The 24,245-nt window shown below is 38.5% G+C and overlaps 1 protein-coding gene across 2 annotated transcripts in view; it reads right to left on the bottom strand.

Moving 5' to 3' along the window:
* Window positions 1-24,245, bottom strand: part of LOC123499318 (dnaJ homolog subfamily C member 3-like) — a 215,106-nt gene that overhangs the window by 62,400 nt on the left and 128,461 nt on the right. For both annotated transcript variants that reach the window (XM_045247138.1, XM_045247139.1), the window contains one exon: window positions 3,779-3,888. In XM_045247138.1, coding sequence (XP_045103073.1) covers window positions 3,779-3,888 — 110 coding nt within the window. The remainder of the gene's footprint in view (window positions 1-3,778; window positions 3,889-24,245) is intronic.

Genomic DNA, 24,245 nt, shown 5'->3' with positions numbered 1-24,245 from the left:
CTTTAAAACTATGTACACTCTTTGCTGATACCACTTCCTCACTCAAACTGTTCCAAGTCTCAACATATCTTTGCGGAAACTAAATTTTTAACATCTCTCAGACATCGTCCCTTCCTTAGTTTCTTACTATGCGATCTTGTGCTTTTAAAGTCATATTCTTCTCTCAGGATCAGTTTCTCATTATCCACTTCATCCATTCCGTTAATCAATTTATAAACTTGTATCAGATCCCTCTCTCTTCTCTGCTCCAAGGTTGGTAGATCCATTGCCTTTAGTCTCTCCTCATATGCCATCCCTTTAAATTCTGGAACCATTCTTGTAGCCATTTTTGTAGTCTCTAATTTTCTTATGTGTTTCTTTTTATGGGAGTCCACACAACTCCTGCATATTCCAATCTAGGTCTTATTTTAGTACTTATCAATTTCTTCATCATTTCCTTGTCCATATAGTGAAATGCTACTCCAATATTCCTTAGCAAATTATACGTCTCTCTGAAAATTCTATCAATATGGCTAACCGGTTGATTATTTTCTTCCATTGTCACTCCCAAGTCCTTTTCCTTTTTACTTTTCTAGTTCTACTCCATCTCCCATCTTATAGATTCCCACTGGTCGTCTTTCACTTTTCCCATTTCCATGACATGGCTTTTGTCCACATTGAATTCCATCTCCCATTTTTGCTCCATTTCCAGATCTTGTTTAAGTCTTCCTGTAGTATTTCACAATCCTCTTTTGTTTAATGACTCTGCACAGTTTCGCATCGTCCGCAAACAGATTTATGTAGCTGTTCACTCCTCTGGCATGTCATTTATATATACGAGAAAAAGTATTGGTGCCAATACTGACCCTGTGGCACTCCGCTGTCTACTGTTCTCCACTTGGACTTCATATCTTTAACTATCGTCCTTATTTCTCTCCCCCTTAAGTAATTCTTCATCCATCTCAATGTGCTTCCTTTTAAGCCACCCTTCTCCTCTAACTTCCATAGTAGTCTTTCATGTGGCACTTTATCAAAAGCCTTTTTTAGATCTAAATAAATACAGTCAACCCATCCATCTCTCTCTTGTACTTTATCAACTATTCTAGAGTAGAAACTCAATAAATTTGTCACATATGACCGACCTTTTCTAAAACCAAATTGGCTATTTGATAATATTTTGTTGTCTTCAAGAAACTCGATCCATTGCTTCTTTATTACTTTTTCACACATCTTGCATATTACACTAGTTAGTGATACCGGCCTGTAATTTAAAGGTTCTTCCTTCCTTCCGCTCTTATATATGGGAACCACCTCAGCTCTTTTCCACTCCACTGGCACTGTTCCATTTTCTATTGAGCATTTTATGATGTTGTATATTGGACTTGCTAGTTCTTCCCTACATTCTTTCAGTATTCTGCCTGAGACTTCATCCGGTCCCATTGCCTTTTCCTCATCCAATTCCGTCATCAACTTTTTATTTCAAGCTTGGTTACTTTAATCTCTTTCATATAGACAGTCTCTCTATTACCCTGTGGTCTTTCAAATTTGGATTCCTTAGTAAAGACCTCATGAAATTTACTATTTAACAGTTCTGCCATACTTTTGGGTCTTCCACCATTCCGTTTTCTCCTTTTAACCTTTCTATTGTTTCTTTTTGTCTTATTTTTCCATTTATGAATCTGTAGAACAATTTTGGTTGTTCCTTACATTTTTCGACAATGTCCTTTTCATAGTTCTTTTCTTCTTCCTTTCTCACCTTAGCATATTCATTTCTTGCTGTTTTGAAGTTTTCCTTATTTTCTGGATTTCTGTTTCTTCTTCACCTTTTCCATGCTCCATCTCGTTTCTCCTTTGCCCTAGCACATCTTGCATTAAACCAATCTTTCTTTCCTTCTTCTGTGTGTGTGTGTGTGTGTGTGTGTGTGTGTGTGTGTGTGTGTGTGTGTGTGTGTGTGTGTGTGTGTTCACTGTTTGATCTGCTGCAGTCTCTGACGAGACAGCCAGACGTTATCCTACGGAACGAGCTCAGAGCTAATTATTTCCGATCTTGGGATAGGTCTGAGACCAGGCACACAACACACACCGGGAGAACAAGGTCACAACTCCTCGATTTACATCCCGTACCTACTCACTGCTAGGTGAAAAGGGGCTACACGCGAAAGGAGACATACCCAAATATCTCCACCCGGCCAGGGAATCGAACCCCAGTCATCTGGCTTGTGAAGCCAGCGCTCTAACCACTGAGCTACCGGCCCCGTGTGTGTGTGTGTGTGTGTGTGTGTATTTACCTAATTGTAACATACGGAAAAAGAGCTATGCTCGTGTTGTCCCGTCTCCATATCTATTAATGTCCAGCTTTTTCTTAAAATCATGAATATTCCTTGCGTTGACCACTTCCACGTCTAAACTATTCCATGCTTCCACCCTTCTATGAGGGAAGCTATATTTTTTCACATCTCTCCTATAAGTGGCCATTTTAGTTTTTCCCATGCCCTCTCGACATTCTTTCATTCCACATACACAGATCTTCCCTATCCATTTTTCCATGCCAATCATCACTCTGTATATTGCTATCAGGTCTCCCTTTCTCTTCTGTTTTCCAGGGTCGGAAGTTGCATTCTTTTCAGTCTGTCTTCATAAGTCAAATCTCTTAAGTCAGGCACCATTTTTGTTGCAGCCCTCTGTACTTTCTCTAGTTTCCTTATGTGTTTCTTTAAGTTCGAGCCCACTGTATTGTTGCATATTCAAGCCTCGGTCTTATCATTGCAGTAATTATTTTCTTCATCATTTCTTCATCTAAATATCGAACGCCACTCTTATGTTCCTCAATAAGTTCAATACTTCTCCAATTATTTTGTTTATATGTCTCTCTGGCGATAGGTCATTGGTAATTGTCACCCCAAGGTCTTTTTCTTCATGACTGTTTTTTATGTCTTCATTTCCTATCTTGTATATACTCCTGATTCTTCTTTCACTCTTGCCAAACTCTATTTTCTAGCATTTTGTCGTGTTGAACTCCATTTGCCATGTACAGCTCCATTTCCATATTCTGTCCAAGTCTTCCTGGAGTAGTTCGCAATCTTTGTCACATCTCACTTTTCTTAACAATTTTGCATCGTCTGCAAATAGGCTCACATAACTGGACACCCCATCCACCATGTCATTTATGTGTGTGTGTGTGTGTGTGTGTGTGTGTGTGTGTGTGTGTGTGTGTGTGTGTGTGTGTGTGTGTGTGTGTGTGTGTGTGTGTGTGTGTGTGTGTGTGTGCGTGTGTGCGTGCGTGCATGCGTGCGTGCGTGTGTGTGTGTGTGATGGGGAGGTGGTTTTGTCAGCGTCTTGTCAGCCCTTTGAATTTTCTTATTCACTTGTTTTATCAAATAGTTTTTTATGAGAGGTAAAAAGTAAGGCTATGTTGTGGGCTGTGCAGCAGTTTGGGAGATGTTCTATATTATGGCAGACAAGTGTGTTGTTGTAAAACATAATTTGTAAGTAAATGTATTAAGTAAATGATGAGTAGCTTGTTTTGAATACTGAGGAAACACTTGGTAAGAAAAGTTGGTCAACATTTTCACACACCAAAGGAATTAAATTAGAAAGAAAATTTCAGGACTGCACTTCCCATACACACATTTTACAGGTCAGGCCATGAATAAACATAACCCAATTGGAATTTAGCCAACTTTGCCTGTCTTAGTACACTGTGAATTAGATTATGAGTTAAAATAGTTAGTGATTTGCAATTAAAAAATGTGAAATTACATGAAGTATATTCAAAAGATGACTATTCCAGACCACTCACCATCATCTGTTAGTACTTCTTTGGCAGCAGCAATATCAATAAACATTTTCTCTGCTTTTTTCTTCTCTTCTCCGTCATAATGGTCAGGATGCCACTTCTGAGCCAGAGACCTGTGGGAGAATATTAATTACTTATACCATTCTTAGGCAAATCGTAGTGACATCATACACAAATTTGATGTTATTCTATAACTAAAAAGAAATTAATGAGATTCCAAAGGAAAAAGATTCAAAATATACCAATTGTAAATAAAGGCACAAAAAACAGGTAGAAAATATATATTAGGGAAGGTGGGAGCAAAAAATGATGTCATGAAATATGGTGAGGCCTATAATAGAATATTATACGCAAACTATTCAGTACTGGTATACTGGCAAACTACTAAGTACTGGTATACTTAACACAGGTACCCGTCCAAACTAATTCTTAATAATATCTGCTGACGTACACCTCACATGGCTGAATGCAACAGTGGTGTGGTCCACATATTTCCACTAGACATTCATCTTAATCAGTGGTACTCAAATACTACAGTTTATTATCAGGAAGTAGACAAGAACCATCCTGGTGCTCTAAGGGATGCCACACATGTCCGTGGGAGTTGGTAGCAAAGTCAGACAACCAAACTCTGGAATTCCTGGCTGCTTCAGTACTTCCATCTTTCTATGACTTAACTTCTTTTAAGAGGGGTTTTCAAAATTTGTCCCTGTCTTTCAGTTAATTTCTTCCAATCTTGGGAACTTGCATTTGAAGTGGGCCTTTTTTTTCAATTCTTTGTTGCCCTTGGTTAGTTTCCCTCTTGCAAAAGTAAAGAGGAGGAGGATTGCATTTCTGGCTTCATTACTGTCAATAGGGTGTGTGTGTATTTACCTACAGTAAAACCTCAGCTCACGACCATAATTCGTTCCTAAATCCTGTTCGTCAACCGATTTGTTCGTCCCCTGAATAAATTTTTCCCATAAGAATGTAATGAAATACCATTAATCCGTTCCAGACCCCCCCCCCAAAAAAAAAAAAAATCATACTTTTGTCCATAAAACCCATTCAAAATGGACATTTATTGTATGCATGACATGAACAAAATAATTATAAAAAGCCTAAATTGTTTTACTTACCTAAATGCTTTCAAAATGATAATAAAATTAATAAAAAGAAAAGGTTATTTACTTGAGAGACTGGACGTTGATGGCATGATGGAATGGAGGAGAGGAGGATGGGGAAGACAGACAAGATCCGAGAAGACAGTCATGAGAGAGGAGCGTGCCAGAGCTACACAACAGCTGTGTAGCGTCACAAGTCAGTGCCGCTATGTGGAGCCCCGTTATAGTGAACATCGGTGTGGGAAACATGGAAAGATTGCCAGTCTTCGTCTCTGCCTTGGAAGACCCTTGCCTGCTGGGGATTGACTTCCTCATGCGTGTGGGAGCAAGTTTGGACTTCCAAGAAGGGAAGTTGGCCAGGAAGTTCCTTTGATCCTCGGAGGTGATGCTCAGTGTGAGAGGAGCGGGCAGTAGGGCGGTGTTCCTTGCCAGGCGAGCAATGAAACAGCTGCGATGGATGTGCCACAATCTGCAGTACCTGGACATGGCCAGGATGATGATGACAGCAACGCTGAGAGCCACCAGAGCAACAAGGATGACGCCAAAGAAGCTACAGTAGAGCGTGCCGGTAACATCACCATGCACAGGGAAAACAAGAGAAAATCGTGGTGGCACGGAGATTATGTTACGTAATATTTTTCGTATGTTCCTGTTTCTATTTTCTTTTGTGCTTATGTTTTGTTTTGTTGTTGTGTGATAGCCGGGTTGGCTATCACACAAACAGCTCACCAGCCGGCGAGCCATTTAATCGCGTTCGTCCCCCAAAATATCGTTTGTCCCGTGTCGATATATTGACAAATTTTTTTGGTTGTCTAACGAATTGTTCGTCCTTAGAGACGTTCGTCAAGCGAGGTTTTACTGTAGTTGCATTGTACAGGGTTCAAGCAGGGCTAATAGTGTCATGTCTCCATATCTCCATTTATCTAGTTTTTCTTTAAAGTTAAGCACACAATGTGCTGTAACAATTCCATTATCCAATGCATTCCATTTTTACACCGTTCTGTGTGGAAAACTGTATTTTCTAATATCCTTCACACACTGCCTCATCCTGATCTTTTCATGGCCTCTTGTCCTTCCATCTTCTTCTGTCAAAGGCACCAGGTCTTCTTTCTCTATCTTTTTAATATCATTTACTATCTTATACATTGTTATTAGGTCCCTGCATTCTCTTCTATCTTGTAAGGTTGGCAGTCCCATTTCCTTCAGTCGTTCTTCATATGTAAGGTCCTTTAATTTCGGCACCATATTTGTAGCAATCTTCTGTATCCTTTCCAATTTTCTTATATCCTTTTTAGAGCTCGGAGACCATACCACTGCTGCATATTCCAGCCTTAGGCGTATCATGATTGTGATGATTATTTTTCATCATATCTTTAACCATGTAATGAAAAGCCACTCTTATATTAGTCAATATTTTATATGATAAACCAAATATCTTGTTTATATGTTTATCAGGGCTCAGATTTTCTTCTTGTAAGATCACTCCCAGATCTTTTTCCTCTTTAGTCTTCATTAATTGTTCCTCTCCCATCAAATAGTTCCGTATCGTTCTTCTCTTACTCTTTCCTAGTTCCATTATGTGACATTTCTTGGCTCCAATTTCCACTTCCTGCTCCACTCATAGATCTTGTTTAAATCTTCCTGCAATAGCAGACAGTCCTCTCTGGTTTTGATAACTCTTAGCAACTTTGCATCATCCGCGAATAAATTTGTATAACTGTTTATCCCAATGTGAATGTTGTTTACATAAACCTGAAACATAATGCGGGATGACACTGACCCTTGTGGCACTCCGCTAGTTACTTTATCCAAAGATGAGTATGTACAGGCAACTCTCGATTTATGCGATAGATGCGTTCCAAGAGGCATCGCATACCGTATTTTACAGCTTGCAAGACGCTGCATCTTGGAAGACGCACCCTAATACTTGAAAGAAATTTCTAAGAAAAAAAAAAAGTCATTCTCATACAAGAACGCATTTACCATATACCCGACCACTGAACACAAAAACATAAGAAGCAAGGAGTCTGCAAGACACTATTGTTTCACCACTCATTACAAATTTGCTGGAGCATTCACCACAAATTTAAAACTATATAAATAAAAACACCATAGGTAAATACATATACACAGTGAAACAGTCCATCTCTTCTTGTTTTAGTGGCGGGCGACGGCATGTTTTGGACCTGTTGTTTACATTATGGAATCACTTGTCCGATCGCCAAAACCGAATGCGTCAGTGCTGCAGTTTGTATTTATTCTATTTTGCAGTCGTGCTTCATAGGCTTTATCAATGTGAATACAATTCACAAGTGGAGTTTTGACTCTTGCTTGAATGAGTAAGCCACTTGGATGTTCTATTAATAAAGGTATAAAGGCACCTGGCATGATGTGTGTGAGTTCGTGTGCATGTATGTGTGTGTTGCAATGAGACGATGGAGCGGCCTGTTTTCTCCACACGCTGAGTAGGCTGCAGGAAGGATTATGGTATTGGAAATACTTGTAACACCTAAGTACTGAGTTTACATAATATAAAAGGCTAAATTAAATGGTACTAAAGCTAACATCATAATGTAATGACTCAACGTACAAATCCAGGTCGCTATTGGTCAAGTGTCCAAGCTCACTTGAGGTTGGATGCTGCCTTACAATACAATATTCGTCTTGGAAGACACACTAGTATTTTTCAGTGTATTTTTTAGGAAAAAAAAAAGTGCGTCTTGTAAGCCGTAAAATACGGTATATCAAAATTTGCGTAAAACAAACATGTAATTCTCATAAGAATAATAGATAATAGGGGGGATGCAGGATGTGGTCCCAAAAAATATGTACAAAATACTCTATTTGGCAAAATTAACATGTTTTTATTATTTACCATTCTAAATACTAGAAGTGTATTTAACGCAAAGGGAAAAGCAAGAAATAATAAAAGAATGCAAAAAATAATAAGAGAAAACAACAAAACAAATAATATGTAAACAAAACACTCACTGCGTCACTGCCTTCACCACTCACACCACAGTCAGTAACCATCTTCCTCTGAGCTTTACCACTTTATCAAAAATCCACTTATCAAAAATAAACCCACATGCAGAAGAAGATGAAGGACGTTTTGGGGCCATCTTGGTGAATTATAGGCAGATTGAAGAGATTCCGTCTGTACTCAGTGCTGGCAGACTGCAAATGAGGCACGAGAAGAGCGGGAGCTGGATCCAAGAAACTTTAACGACGTCAGAGCAACCTCCTGCCGCGAAATGGCATCCATGAACGCTTAAAGGGATGGTAACGAGGTTGCTATCAGATTGCTCTCAGGTTGCTGGGGTGTTACTGTCTTATATATGCATTTATGTTCACAAAACAACATTTCTATTAGCTTTTTATAAACCTTGCCCCCAAGAATGGATTGTTTTGTAATGCATAAAGTGAAATCTTACATGGAATACCGAAAAATAAAACAGAGATGAGATCGGCCACAGATGAGGCGACTCGGCCGCTTCTTCTTCTTCTTGTGATCCTTTTAGTTTGCGTGTTGCTTTCATCATGATATTTGTTTCCACTCCTCTATTGCCTGCTATAATGCATATCATATTTTAGCATTCATATACGCTCGTGCCACGAGGATAACCTCGACTCCGTAGCACTGAGTGATAAGTGAATTACTAATGAAAAACCGCGGTATTTCATTAGTAATTCGTCTGTGGCTGATCTCATCTCTGCTTTATTTTTTTGGTATTCCATGTAAGATTTCACTTTATGCATTACAAAACAATCCTTTCTTGGAGGCAAGGTTTGGAAAAAGCTAATAGAAATGTTGTTTTGAGAACATAAATGCATATACAAGACAGTAACACCCCAGCAACTTGAGAGCAACCTGATAGCAACCTCGTCACCGTCCCTCCAAGTGTTCATGGATGCCATTTCGCGGCAGGAGGTTGCTCTGACATTAAAGTTTCTTGGATCCAGCTCCTGGCAGCCAATGAGCACTTTTAGACGAGTTACCAACCTCCACCCACCAACAGCAACGAATCTTTGTGGATGCTATTTTACAAAAGTTGCTATTTGAGCAGGAAGTTGCTATGGAGGTTGTCTGTACCAACATAGACAACAACCTGCTTCTTAGATCCGGCTCCGGAGCTCCCACCTATCGGCCAGCTGCGGAACTCTCTGGCACACAGTTTGAAATTGTGTCTGGTACTCAGTTTGAAAATGCGGTTGGGCCAAATCGCATATAAGCAAACCGATCGCGCAAATTAAACTAATTAAAATATTTTTACGGTCGCGTTATGACAAAAACGCATAAATTGAGTTACTTGTATCTCTGATCACAATTCTCATTTCCCTATCCTTCAAATAATCTCTTGTCCATTCGAGCAAGGTTTTTCGCAGTACTCCTATGTTCTCTAGTTTTCAAAGTAGTTTTCCATGAGTAACTTTATCAAAAGCATTTTTAATGTCCAGGTATACTGTGTCTACCCATCCATCTCTGTTTTCAAGTCCTGCAATAACTCAAGTAGAAGCTTAATAAGTTTGATACACATGACCGCCCTGTCCTGAACCCAAATTGTCTGTTCGATATGACATGCTCCTCTTCTAGAAATTTAACCCATTTTCTTTGATAATTATTTTGCACAACTTCCTTACAACACTTGTAAGTGACACTGGTCTATAGTTTAGTGGTTCAGTTGCCTTTCCTCCTTTAAATATCGGTATTACGTTGGCTCTATTCCATTCTAGTGGAACTTTCCCTTCATTTATTGAAATTAGATCAAGTAATTGCTCTTTACATTCTTTTAACACCCAGCCTGATACCCCATCTGGCCCCATTGCTTTTCTGACTTCCAATTTATACAACAATCTTCCAGTATCCTCTTTATGCACTGCAATCTCCTGTAATCCTTGGCAATCTAATGTCTTATTAGGTTCTGTAAAATCTTCTGCAGTGAATACCATTTTGAAGCTCTCATTCATTATTTCACATATTTTCTTCTCTGTTTGATATGTCTTCCCTTCTTTAATTATTTTTTCAATTGTTTCCTTATTCTTTGTTTTGCCATTTATAAACTTGTAGAAAAGTTTGGGTTCATCTTTACTTTTATCCACTACATCTTTCTCAAAATTTCTTTCTTCCTCTCTCCTTTTTATAATATATTCATTTCTAGCATCTTTGTACTGCCATCTGTTATAGTCGTTTCCCTGCTTTAAGAGTTTCTTCCATGCTTTATCTTTTGCCTTTTTTGCTTGTATGCATCTAGCATTGTACCAAGCATGTAGTTTTTTTTCTGAACTCTAAAAACAGGAACAAACTTTTTTACTCCTTCATTGTATTTCTGTAAGAATATATCATATTTCCTTTTTACAGTAAGCCCCAACATTTAGCGATCCTATTAGTCTGCTGAAACCATCGCTAAATTGGAATTTCGCCAAATTTGAATACTATTTTAAATAGGGAAAAATACCAATCAGTCTTTCATCCGCCCAAAGTCCCCATTTCGAGTCCCCATTTACAGCTGCAACATCACCACCTTCACGAGAATCAGCACCCCCCGAACCACTAGTGGAGGCCACGGTGATAGCGAAACTCGCTAAACAGCGCGGATTGGAGCACAAAAAATGAGTTCACACACTGGATTAACACACACAATAGCTCAAGTGTCGAGCGGGAATGCCAGAGGCACTGTGGGGCTGACGTCACGGCCAAACAGACACGCGATTGGCTCAGAGCGAGTGGGAGGCGGGACAGTGTAGCGCGGTACATTCGTTAAATGAGAGAAAATCGCTAAACTTGAGGGCTTGGCCTTTTTCCAGACAGTCACTAAATATAGGTTTCGCTAAATTCGGGGGCTTACTGTACAGTCTTTCTGTGCATATTACTTCACTCAATATCAGCAAAATATATCCTAATTTTTCAAAATCTGCTCTTGCATAATTTAATCTCTCTCCTCTGTAGTCATCTCTGTAACTTATCTCATCTTCGTCATGAATTTGCATCTCTAATGTCACAAGATCACTTCTCTCCATTGGACTAAGGTATTGTATGATTGGAGGGGGCTCTGGTTTCTTTGTGAAAACTAGGTCAAGCAACGCTGGTTCTTCTTCCCCCCTGTACCTCGTTGACTACTCCACCCACTGGTCCATTGTATTAACCATAGTTCACTGTAACACTTTCTCACTGCAATGTCCAGCATTATCCATTACTTTCATCTTTCTCCAGTTTATTTTTTTACAGTTAAAGTCTCCAACTAAGAGTATTCTTCTATCTCTTCTTATCATGTTATCTAGGCACTTTATCACCTCTCTTTGCATATCTTTATGTTCTTCTGATTCCCATGTATTAGTCTTTGGTGGAACATATGTAACTATAATTTTTCTTTTCTTCAAATCTTCTGTTTTTATTGTTACTCCCATTAGTTCCTTTGTCCTCACCATATTGCACATCTTCCACACATATATTATCACAAACCATTATTAGCACCCCTCCCCCTTTATCCTTCCTGTTCCTCCTCCAGGTATTATATCTAACTAAATTTTCTTTTGTCTTGAGGATTCCTATCATTTTGCTTGTCATATTTTCTTCTTTTTCTTTAAGTTGTTCTTGAATCACCTCCTGAAAATCAGCCTTATCTTTCTTATCTTGGACTCTCCATGCTTGTGTGTGTATGTGTGTGTGTGTGTGTATTTACCTATTTGTGTATTACAGGGCCCGAGCTAAGCTCTCTGTGTCCTGTCTCCTTGTCCATTCCTGTCATATCTCTCTTTCATCTGATTGACACACACCGTGTCAACGACATGACTGCTCAGTTTATTCCACTTATCAATGCTACGATGCGGGAAACTGTAATTTCTCACGTCATTTAGACAGATGTCTTTTATCAGCTTTTTTCCATGTCCTCGGAGATGATTACTTGTGGTCACCTTTATCAACTCTCTGTCCAGTATGTCAATCTTGTTCACCAATTTATACATAGTTATCATGTCTCCTCTTGTTCTTCTCTCTTCTAATGTGGTCAGACCCAGCTTCCTCAGTCTTTCCTCATAGTCTAACTCCCTGAGTCCTGGTACCATCCTTGTTGCCAGCCTTTGTACCCTTTCTACCTTCTTCACATTTTTCTTCATATGCGGTGACCAGACACATGCTGCATATTCTAGCTGGGGTCTTATTAAGGTACATAATATCTTCTTCATCATTCCTTCATCTAGGTAGTGGAATGCAAGGCCAATATTTTGAAGCATGTTGTATGTTTTCAAAAAAATCTTGTTAATGTGTTTCTCCAGTGACAAAGTGTTTTGCAGTTACTCCTAAGTCTTTCTCCTCATTGGTCTCTTTAATTTTCTCATCACCCAGCCTGTAATCCCAGTTTGGTCTGTATCTACTTCTTCCCATTTTCATAACATGGGTCTTGTCTATATTAAATTCCATCTGCCACTCTTTACTCCACTCATATATTTTATCAAGATCTTCCTGTAACTTGTTACAATCTTCCACATTCTTTACTCTCCTCATAATTTTAGTATCGTCCGCAAACATGTTCATGTAACTGTCAATTCCTACTGGCATATCATTAACATAAATCAAAAACATGATGGGACCCAGCACTGACCCTTGTGGAACTCCACTGGTTACCTTCTTCCACTCGGACTTCCTTCCTCTCACCACTGTTCTCATTTCTCTTCCCATTAAGTAATTTTCCATCCATTTTGCTAGTTTATCATTTACTCCTCCAGTCATCTTTAGTTTCCACATCAGTCTATTGTGTGGTACTTTATCAAAGGCCTTTCTCAAGTCCAGGTAGATAGCATCCACCCATCCCTCTCTATGTTGTAGTATGTCAGTCACTCTTGAATAAAAACATAATAAATTGGATACACACGATCTTCCTTTTCTGAAACCAAACTGCCTTTCACTCAGAATGTTTTCACTTTCTAGATACTCACTCCACTTAGCTTTAATTACTTCTTCACATACCTTGCACAATATACTAGTCAACGATACTGGTCTATAATTTAGCGGTTCCATTCTACTACCATTCTTATATATAGGCACAATGTCAGCTCTTTTCCACTCTTTCGGGACTAATCCTGTTCGTATGGAGGTTTCCACAATATCAAATATGGGGTTCAACAATTGATCCTTACATTCTTTTAGCAACCTCCCAGATATGCCATCAGGCCCCATTGATTTATTAATATCCAGATTGCTTATAATTTTCCTTACATCTTCCTTAGTAACCATGATGTCCTGCATTTGCTTTATTTCCCTAGGCCTTCCTCCCATAAAATGCTCCTCCTTTGTAAACACTTTGCAAAAGTTGTCGTTCAAAATTTCAGCTATATCTCCAGCATCTTCATATACTTCTTCCCATTTTTACCTTTTCTATTGCCTCCCTTTTATTTAGTTTTCCATTTATGAATTTGTAAAACACTTTTGGGTCACTATCACAGTTTTCCACCACCCTCTGTTCATATTCCTTCTGTGCTGTTCTCCTTACTTCAACATATCTATTCCTTGCTGTTTTGTAGCCTTCCCTTGATAATACATCACTGTTTTCTTAAGTTTCTTCCATGCCTTTTCTTTGTTCTTTTTGCTTCTTCACAATTTCTATTAAATCACTGTTTATTATTTAAAGTCCCCTTTCTGTAATAGGGCACAAACTTTTTCACAGCAGAGTTATACAAATCCATAAATTTATCGTACTTCAATTGCATATCTCTTTCCTGGTATACCACGGACCAGTCAATTTCATTAACCCGAAAACTCCGACAGGCCTTAAATCGGCTTAACACTTCCGACAGTCCTTAAATGGGACAGCTACTTTGAGCGCTAATAAAAACCGCGCTAGCATTGGTAGTGCTGCTATATTTGGTCATGACGTAGTCCTATGGTAGTACTGTCGGCTCCCAGGAAGCACACCGCTCTAGCCAGCTAGTATCCCGCAAATTTCTGTGAGGTGCGTGAGCGTCGTGTCGCGGTGATAATTATTTACGTATTTACTTATTTACTTATTTAAGGAATTATTATTTACAACTATGGCTCCTGGTGCTAAGAGGAAGCTAAAGTTTAGTGATAAAAGTGATAGACAAGGCGGGACAAGGCGCAAAGTGCACAGGTTGGAGGTAGATCCCGACCCGCTATTGTGACATCATCACCACGCCTGATAAAACATACGTAACTATAATCAGCCAATATGGTGAAAACACGAAAACATGTGAAAACACATAAAAACATGAGCAGTGCCTTACATTATGTAAGAATACACATAAAAGCACCTCCCCGAGTTGCCGCTACCACAATCTTCTTCAACTATCGGTTATTATTCTGAGACAACCATAGTGAGTAGAGCAATAAAAACTTGTAGGATGATGCATTGTCATGTCTACTAACAGCAGATTTTTTTTTCCAGAGTAATTTATAAGAGTTGATTTTTTTATGATAATTGCGGTAATGGGAGGGGGTCTTCTTAAGTTTCTTCCATGCCTTTTCTTTGTTCTTTTTGCTTCTTCACAATTTCTATTTAACCACTGTTTATTTTTAAAGTCCCCTTTCTGTAATATGGCACAAACTTTTTCACAGCAGTTATACAAATCCATCAGTCTTCAATTGCATATCTTTCCTGGTTACCACGGAAGAACTCTCTTATATGGTTATAATTTGCCGTAGTATAATTTAATTTTTCCTCCTTGCTTTCCACAATCTTATTCGTGCTTAATTCTGTATCCAGCTCAAAGCTTAGGACATCATGATTGCTTTTTCCCAAGGGACTTACATGTTCAATTTCCTCTTTTTAGAGATTCCCTGGTAAATACCAAATCCAACCTTGCTGCAACATCTTGTCCCCTGCACCTTGTTGGTGATCTCACCCACTGTGTCATCAAGTTATTTGTTGCTACCTTTAACAATTCTTCTGCCCACTCACCACCATTCACCACTTCGTAGTCTTCCCACACTATTTCTTTGCAATCAAAGTCTCCAACTATCATCACTCTATCCTTTCTGATGAGTTCTTGCCTCATTCTGTCTAGAGTATTTCTCATCACTATTTGGTACTGTTCATATTCCCAAGCACTGGTTCTGGGTGATATGTATACTGTTATAATATTAATGTCCCTCTTGCCATCTGTTATAAGCATACTTATCACTTCCTCATTTCTCTTACTATAGTTCACCTCCTTCACTATCAGATCTTCCTTAGTAAGAACCATTATACCACCACCTCCTTTATTTTTTCTATCATTTCTCCATACTTTGTAGTGTTTTACAACAAACTAGTCTAGCTTTATTTCCACTACACACATTATGTCCGGTTCGTTATTTCTTAGGTAATCCATACATTCTAGCCTCTTAGACAGAAATCCATCTATGTTCGTGTAAGTCACTTTTATTCCATTACTAGTCTCATTCTTCCATGTAATGCCTATTCCGTCTGTTTTATCCACCACTTCTTTAGCCTCCCATTTCTCATCCTCCAAAAAAACTTGATCTTTTCCTCCTCTGTTCTTTCGTTATTCCTCTCTTTCACTTCAGATGTTAGCTCCTTCATTTTCATTCTCTCATCTTGTGACATATTTCTTCTTATGTAAATTGTTTTGGTTTCCTCAGAGTCCTTAAGTTTCCAAGCCCTCCTCAACAAGGCCTCCGCTGCCACCTGAGACTTTAATTTCAATTTTAATGGTCTATTCTTACCTTCCTCAAAAGCTCCCAATCTCACACTTTCTTCTACCTCAGCATATAGGTCTTCTTCTTCCACAGAGATCTTGTTCAGTAAAGACTTAATCTTGTCATTTTCCTTATCCCTCCTGTCCTGCCAGTTCCTGTTAGTTTCCTCCCGCAATCCTATTATGATCACACATTTTTTCTTTTCAGCAATATCTCTCACCACATACTCATTTTCCTTTAGTGTTTTTACCATTTCCCTCTGCGTAATCCCTTTATTTTCCTCTTCCTGCTTTTTTATTATCTCCCTAAATGACCTTTGTACCTCCTGATGTTCATGATTCACTTCTTTCATCCTGCTGTCAATTAGATTAAGACATTCCTCTTTCTTCAAGTCCCCTATAGATATTTTTATCTCCATTTCCATGAGTTTAGCCTTCATCTCTTCACATTGTTTCCTTAGTTGTTGGTTTTCTTTCTCCATCTCTACTTTTTCCTTCAATAGCTCTTTATTGGCTAGCGTTAACAAGTAGATCTCCTTTTTGAACGAATCATTCTTGGCTAGAACTCTATCCAGTTTTTCTTCTATTGACAAAATGTTTAGGAACTTACTTTCCAGCGCTTGGATTCTTGCATCCATATCAAGTTTCTGCAGTCCTTTTGGCGTAGTAATAAAACCTTCAAAGTCTCTAGTTTGTCTGGACGCCATTTTTGTTGTTGTCAGCTGATTACAGCCAGAACGATCACCGTCCACACTCCCTTCTCAGGGATCACTCTCCATATCACTCACTTTCAACACTAAGAGACAGTAGGACATTAACGGACACAAACTTAGAGTTACCCGGGCCCTGTAATACCATAGGTATTTTCTTTCTTCCCGTACGCAGCCGGAGACGAGCCGTCCTCTCTCAGCGACGGCGATGATGTGTGTGTGTGTAATTCACCTCGGTCGCCTACTGGTAATCCAGCCAGTCTTCCCCATTACGGAGCGAGCTCAGAGCTCACAGACCGATCTTCGGGTAGGACTGAGACCACAACACACACCACACACCGGGAGAAAGCGAGGCCACAACCCCTCGAGTTACATCCCGTACCTATTTACTGCTAGGTGAACAGGGGCTACACATTAAGAGGTGTGTGTGTGTGTGTGTGTGTGTATTTACCTATTTGTGTATTACAGGGCCCGAGCTAAGCTCTCTGTGACCTGTCTCCTTGTCCATTCCTGTCATATCTCTCTTTCATCTGATTGACACACACCGCGTCAACGACATCACTGCTCAGTTTATTCCATTGATCAATGCTACGATGCGGGAAACTGTATTTTCTCACGTCATTTAGACAGATGTCCTTTATTAGCTTTTTTCCATGTCCTCAGAGATGATTACTTGTGGTCACCTTTATCAACTCTCTGTCCAGTATGTCAATATTGTTCACCAATTTATACATAGTTACATAGTGTGTGTGTGTGTGTGTGTGTGTGTGTGTGTGTGTGTGTGTGTGTGTGTGTGTATTTACCTAGTTGTAGTTTTACAGGGCCTGGGCTTTATGCTCGTGTGGCCCCGTCTCCATATCTGCACTTATCCAATCTTACTTTAAAAGTGTGCACACTCGTTGCAGACACTACTTCTTCATCAAAACTGTTCCACGTCTCAATACATCTCTGCGGGAAACTATATTTTTAATATCTCTCAGACATCTTCCTTTCTCAGCTTTTACTATGCGATCTTGTGCTTGGATGTCATATTCTTCTCTCAAGATCAGTTTCTCATTATCCACTTGGTCCATTCCGTTGATCAATTTATAGACTTGTATCAGGTCTCCTCTCTCCTTCTTTGTTCCAAGGTTGGTAGATCCATAGCCTTTAGTCTCTCCTCATATGTCATCCCTTCAAGTTCTGGGGCCATTCTTGTAGCCATTTTTGTAGCCTCTCAATTTTCTTATGTGTTTCTTTTTATGAGGGTCCACACTACTCCTGCATATTCCAATCTAGGTCTTATTATAGTATTTATCAATTTCTTCATCATTTCTTTGTCCATGTAGTGAAATACTACTCCAATATTCCTCAGCAAATTATATGTTTCTCTAAAAATTCTATCAATATGGCTTACTGGTTGATTGTTTTCTTCCATCATCACTCCTAAGTTCTTTTACTTTTTGACTTTCTCCAGTTCTACACCATCTCCCATCTTATAGATTCCCACAGGTCGTGTTTCACTCTTTCCCATTTCCATGACATGGCTTTTGTTCACATTGAATTCCATTTCCCACTTCTTACTCCATTCCCAGATCTTATTTAGGTCTTCTTGCAGTATTTCACAATCCTCCTTTTGCTTTATAACTCTGCACAGTTTCGTATCATCCATAAACAAATTTATGTAGCTGTTCACTCCTTCTGGCATGTCGTTAATATAAATGAGGAAAAGTATTGGTGCCAATACTGACCCCTGTGGTACTCCGCTTTCTACTGCTCTCCACTTGGACTTCATATCTTTAACTACCGTCCTTATTTCTCTCCCCCTCAAATAATTTCCTATCCATCTCAATGTGCTTCCTTTTAAGCCACCCTTCTCCTCTAACTTCCACAGTAATCTTGCGTGTGGCACTTTGTCAAACGCCTTTTTTAAATCCAAGTAGATGCAGTCAACCCATCCCTCTCTCTCTTGTACTCTATCAACTATTCTAGAATAGAAGCTCAATAAATTAGTTACACAAGACCTTCCTTTTCTAAAACCAAATTGGCTATTTGATATTAATTTGTTGTCTTCAAGGAACTCGATCCATTGTTTCTTTATTATTCTTTCACACATCTTGCATATTACACTAGTTAGTGATTCTGGTCTGTAATTTAAAGGTTCTTCTTTCCTTCCACTCTTATATATGGGAACCACCTCAGCTCTTTTCCATTCTACTGGCACTGTTACATTTTCTATTGAGCATTTCATGATGTTGTATATTGGACTTGCTAGTTCTTCCCTACATTCTTTCAGTATTCTGCCTGAGACTTCATCCGGTCCCATTGCCTTCTCTTCATCCAGTTTCTTCATTAACTCTTTTATTTCAAGCTTGGTTACTTTAATCTCTTTCATATAGATTGTCTCTCTATTACCCTGTGGCCTCTCAAATTTGGATTCTTTAGTAAAGACCTCCTGGAATTTTTATTTAATAGTTCTGCCATACTTTTGGGTCTTCCACCATCCCGTTCTCTCCTTTTAACCTTTCTATTGTTTCTTTTGCCTAATTTTTCCATTTATGAATCTATAGAACAATTTTGGTTGCTCCTTATATTTTTCGACAATATCTTTTCAAGTTCTTTTCCTCTTCCTTCCTCACCTTAACATATTCATTTCGCTGCCTTGAAGTTTTCCTTGTTTGTTGGATTCTATTTCTCCTCCACCTTTTCCATGCTCCATCTCTTTTCTCCTTTGCCCTAGCAGACCTTGCATTAAACCAATTTTTCTTTCCTTCTTCTTTTGGTCTATATTTTGGGACATATTCCCTGACTCCTGTTTTGTATATTTCCAAAAATAAGTTATATTTGTCTTGCATTGTCTTTGAGTTTTCCATCTCCTCCCAGTCTACAGTGTGTGTGTGTGTGTGTGTATTTACCTAGTTGTATTTACCTAGTTGTAGTTTTACAGGGCCTGGGCTTTATGCTCGTGTGGTCCCGTCTCCATATCTACACTTATCCAATTTTTCTTTAAAACTATGTACACTCTTTGCTGATACCACTTCCTCACTCAAACTGTTCCAAGTCTCAACACATCTTTGCGGGAAACTAAATTCTTTAACATCTCTCAGACATCGTCCCTTCCTTAGTTTCTTACTATGCGATCTTGTGCTTCTAAAGTCATATTCTTCTCTCAGGATCAGTTTCTCATTATCCACTTCATCCATTCCGTTAATCAATTTATAAACTTGTATCAGATCCCTCTCTCTTCTCTGCTCCAAGGTTGGTAGATCCATTGCCTTTAGTCTCTCCTCATATGCCATCCCTTTAAATTCTGGAACCATTCTTGTAGCCATTTTTGTAGTCTCTCTAATTTTCTTATGTGTTTCTTTTTATGGGAGTCCACACAACTCCTGCATATTCCAATCTAGGTCTTATTTTAGTACTTATCAATTTCTTCATCATTTCCTTGTCCATATAGTGAAATGCTACTCCAATATTCCTTAGCAAATTATCGTCTCTCTGAAAATTCTATCAATATGGCTAACCGGTTGATTATTTTCTTCCATTGTCACTCCCAAGTCCTTTTCCTTTTTACTTTTCTAGTTCTACTCCATCTCCCATCTTATAGATTCCCACTGGTCGTCTTTCACTTTTCCCATTTCCATGACATGGCTTTTGTCCACATTGAATTCCATCTCCCATTTTTGCTCCATTTCCAGATCTTGTTTAAGTCTTCCTGTAGTATTTCACAATCCTCTTTTGTTTAATGACTCTGCACAGTTTCGCATCGTCCATAAACAGATTTATGTAGCTGTTCACTCCCTCTGGCATGTCATTTATATATACGAGAAAAAGTATTGGTGCCAATACTGACCCCTGTGGCACTCCGCTGTCTACTGTTCTCCACTTGGACTTCATATCTTTAACTATCGTCCTTATTTCTCTTCCCATTAAGTAATTCTTCATCCATCTCAATGTGCTTCCTTTTAAGCCACCCTTCTCCTCTAACTTCCATAGTAATCTTTCATGTGGCACTTTATCAAAAGCCTTTTTTAGATCTAAATAAATACAGTCAATCCATCCTCTCTCTCTTGTACTTTATCAACTATTCTAGAGTAGAAACTCAATAAATTTGTCACACATGACCGACCTTTTCTAAAACCAAATTGGCTATTTGATAATATTTTGTTGTCTTCAAGAAACCCGATCCATTGCTTCTTTATTACTTTTCACACATCTTGCATATTACACTAGTTAGTGATACCGGTCTGTAATTTAAAGGTTCTTCCTTCCTTCCGCTCTTATATATGGGAACCACCTCAGCTCTTTTCCACTCCACTGGCACTGTTCCATTTTCTATTGAGCATTTTATGATGTTGTATATTGGACTTGCTAGTTCTTCCCTACATTCTTTCAGTATTCTGCCTGAGACTTCATCCGGTCCCATTGCCTTTTCCTCATCCAATTCCGTCATCAACTTTTTATTTCAAGCTTGGTTACTTTAATCTCTTTCATATAGACAGTCTCTCTATTACCCTGTGGTCTTTCAAATTTGGATTCCTTAGTAAAGACCTCATGAAATTTACTATTTAACAGTTCTGCCATACTTTTGGGTCTTCCACCATTCCGTTTCTCCTTTTAACCTTTCTATTGTTTCTTTTTGTCTTATTTTTCCATTTATGAATCTGTAGAACAATTTTGGTTGTTCCTTACATTTTCGACAATGTCCTTTTCATAGTTCTTTTCTTCTTCCTTTCTCACCTTAGCATATTCATTTCTTGCTGTTTTGAAGTTTTCCTTATTTTCTGGATTTCTGTTTCTTCTCCACCTTTTCCATGCTCCATCTCGTTTCTCCTTTGCCCTAGCACATCTTGCATTAAACCAATCTTTCTTTCCTTCTTCTTTAGGTCTATATTTGAACATATTCCTGACCCCAGTTTTGTATATTTCCAAAAATAAGTTATATTTCTCTTGAACCGTTAATGAGTTTTCCATCTCCTCCCAGTTTACGTTTTAAAATAGTTCTTGAGATTCTCAATATCAGCCTTTCTGTAATTTAATCGGTCTCCTTTGTATGATTCATCTCTATCTTCCTTTCCTTCTTCTATATCCATCTCTAATATTACATGGTCACTCTTTCCCAATGGGCACTTGTATCTTATATCATCGTTAATTGGTATATCCCTTGTAAAACTAGGTCTAATCTTGCCGGCTCATCGTTTCCTCTGAATCTTGTGTTTTCCTTTACTCTTTGGACCATCAAATTATCTATCATTAGGTTCAGGAATCTATCTCCCAGGCATCTTCCCCATACCACTTTCATAATTTTCCCAGTCTACCTCCTTACAGTTGAAATCTCCTATCAATATCACTTTTCTCCTTTCCTTAATGATTCTTGTAAGACTCCTTATTGTGTCATCTATCATGTCTCTATATTCTTGGTTAGTCCATGAGTTTGTTTTGGTGGCACATATGTTCCAATGATTGTTAACTCCTTTTTGTTAATATGCATCTTAACATACAGTATTTCTGATTTTCCTTCCCAAACTCCATTTGATTTACCACTATCTCCTTCCTTAACATCATCATGACTCCTCCTCCTCCTTTACCCACTCTGTCTCTCCTCCATATATTATACCTTTTATCTATGTCTATTTTATTGCCTCATTTAACTTTGTTTCCACCAGGCATACAATATCTGGTTCTTCTTTCTTTATGTAATCTCTTAATTCTAATTTACTAGATAAAATCCCATCTATGTTTGTATACATCATTTTAATCTCTTGTTCTTATCATTTTTAGTTAAACTTGCTCCATTCTTTTCTCTTCTTTCTCTTTTATATACCATTTCCTTATCCTGTCTCCTATAATTCTCCAAAAAAATGCCTTCTTCTCCTCCTCTGACCTTTCATTATTTTTTTCTCTTGCTTCTGCCACCAGTTCATTGTGTCTCTTCCTTTCCTCCTCGTTTCTATTTTTCTTATTTTCTTTTTTCTTGAGGACTCCTATCATTTTGCTTGTCATATTTTCATCTCTTTCTTTTAACTGTTCTTGAAATACTTCTTGAAATGATTCCTTGTCTTTCTTATCTTGGATTCTCCATGCTTGTACTTCTTTTTTAATCACGTCTTGTACTCTTTCTTCTTCTTTGTTAACTAGATCTTTTAGCTTTTCTTTTCTTTCTCGGCTTTACCAGTCCTTCTTCCATCAATTTCTTATAGTTCGCTATTTGGACTTTTAATTCTTCATTTTCGGTTCTTAGCCTAGTTTCGTTTTCTTCCACTCTTTTTATCCTTTCTTTCAATTTCTGGAGCTCTTTATCTTGTTCTTCATTCTCTTTCATTCCCATACTCTCCTTTATCAATTTATCTAATTTCGTTTGATAGTTAAGACTCTATCAAATAGTGAAGTTTCGCCTATCAAAGCCTTCAAATTCTCCTCCTCCCTCACCAACATTGTCATCATCAGCTTTCATTCTTTCCTTGTCACATACCTGCATTTAGATGGAATATCTTTCTCACTCATTATTATTTAACACTGTATTCATGAAAGGAAAAATGAGTCCACACTTATCGCCCAGGCCACTGTAAACCCAAACAAAGTAGTGAAGATCAGCTGATTCTCGCCGGTATGTGTCCTTCCTGTGTGTGTGTGTGTGTATTTACCTAATTGTATTTACCTAATTGTATTTACCTAATTACGGAAAAGAGCTATGCTCGTGTTGTCCCGTCTCCATATCTATTAATGTCCAGCTTTTCTTAAAATCATGAATATTCCTTGCGTTGACCACTTCCACGTCTAAACTATTCCATGCTTCCACCCTTCTATGAGGAAGCTATATTTTTCACATCTCTCCTATAAGTGGCCATTTTAGTTTTTCCCATGCCCTCTCGACATTCTTCCATTCCACATACACAGATCTTCCCTATCCATTTTTCCATGCCAATCATCACTCTGTATATTGCTATCAGGTCTCCCCTTTCTCTTCTGTTTTCCAGGGTTGGAAGTTGCATTCTTTTCAGTCTGTCTTCATAAGTCAAATCTCTTAAGTCAGGCACCATTTTCGTTGCAGCCCTCTGTACTTTCTCTAGTTTCCTTATGTGTTTCTTTAAGTTCGGAGCCCACTGTATTGTTGCATATTCAAGCCTCGGTCTTATCATTGCAGTAATTATTTTCTTCATCATTTCTTCATCTAGATATCTGAACGCCACTCTTATGTTCCTCAATAAGTTCAATACTTCTCCAATTATTTTGTTTATATGTCTCTCTGGCGATAGGTCATTGGTAATTGTCACCCCAAGGTCTTTTCTTCATGACTGGTTTTATGTCTTCATTTCCTATCTTGTACATACTCCTGATTCTTCTTTCACTCTTGCCAAACTCTATTTTCTTGCATTTTGTCGTGTTGAACTCCATTTGCCATGTACAGCTCCATTTCCATATTCTGTCCAAGTCTTCCTGGAGTAGTTCGCAATCTTTGTCACATCTCACTTTTCGTAACAATTTTGCATCGTCTGCAAATAGGCTCACATAACTGGACACCCCATCCACCATGTCATTTATGTAGACTGCGAACATTACTGGTGCCAACACTGATCCCTGTGGAACTCCACTCTCCACCAATCCCCATTCTGATGGTCTGTCCTTAATTATTGTTCTCATTTCTCTTCCTACCAAAAGTCTTCCATCCATTTTAGTAAACTGCCATGCACTCCTCCTACCATTTCAAGTTTCCAGATCAGTCTCTGGTGTGGTACCTTATCAAAGGCCTTTTTTAAATCCAGATATATTCCATCAGCCCAACCATCTCTTTCCTGTATTACATCTATCACCCTCGAATAGTAACATATCAGGTTTGTCGTGCATGAACGCCCTTTCCTAAAACCAAATTGACACTCACAAAGTATGTCATTTTCTCCAAGAAGTCTGTCCATCTAGTCTTCACCACCCTCTCACACATCTTAGCTACCACACTTGTAAGTGACACTGGTCTATAGTTCAATGGGTCTCTCTTGTTACCTGATTTATAGATTGGGACAATGTTAGCTC

Source organism: Portunus trituberculatus, chromosome 49 (genome assembly GCF_017591435.1).
Source record: "Portunus trituberculatus isolate SZX2019 chromosome 49, ASM1759143v1, whole genome shotgun sequence".
NCBI lineage: Eukaryota > Metazoa > Arthropoda > Malacostraca > Decapoda > Portunidae > Portunus > Portunus trituberculatus.
Note: the sequence above shows the minus strand (reverse complement) of the source record. Positions and strands in the feature narration are given on the sequence as shown.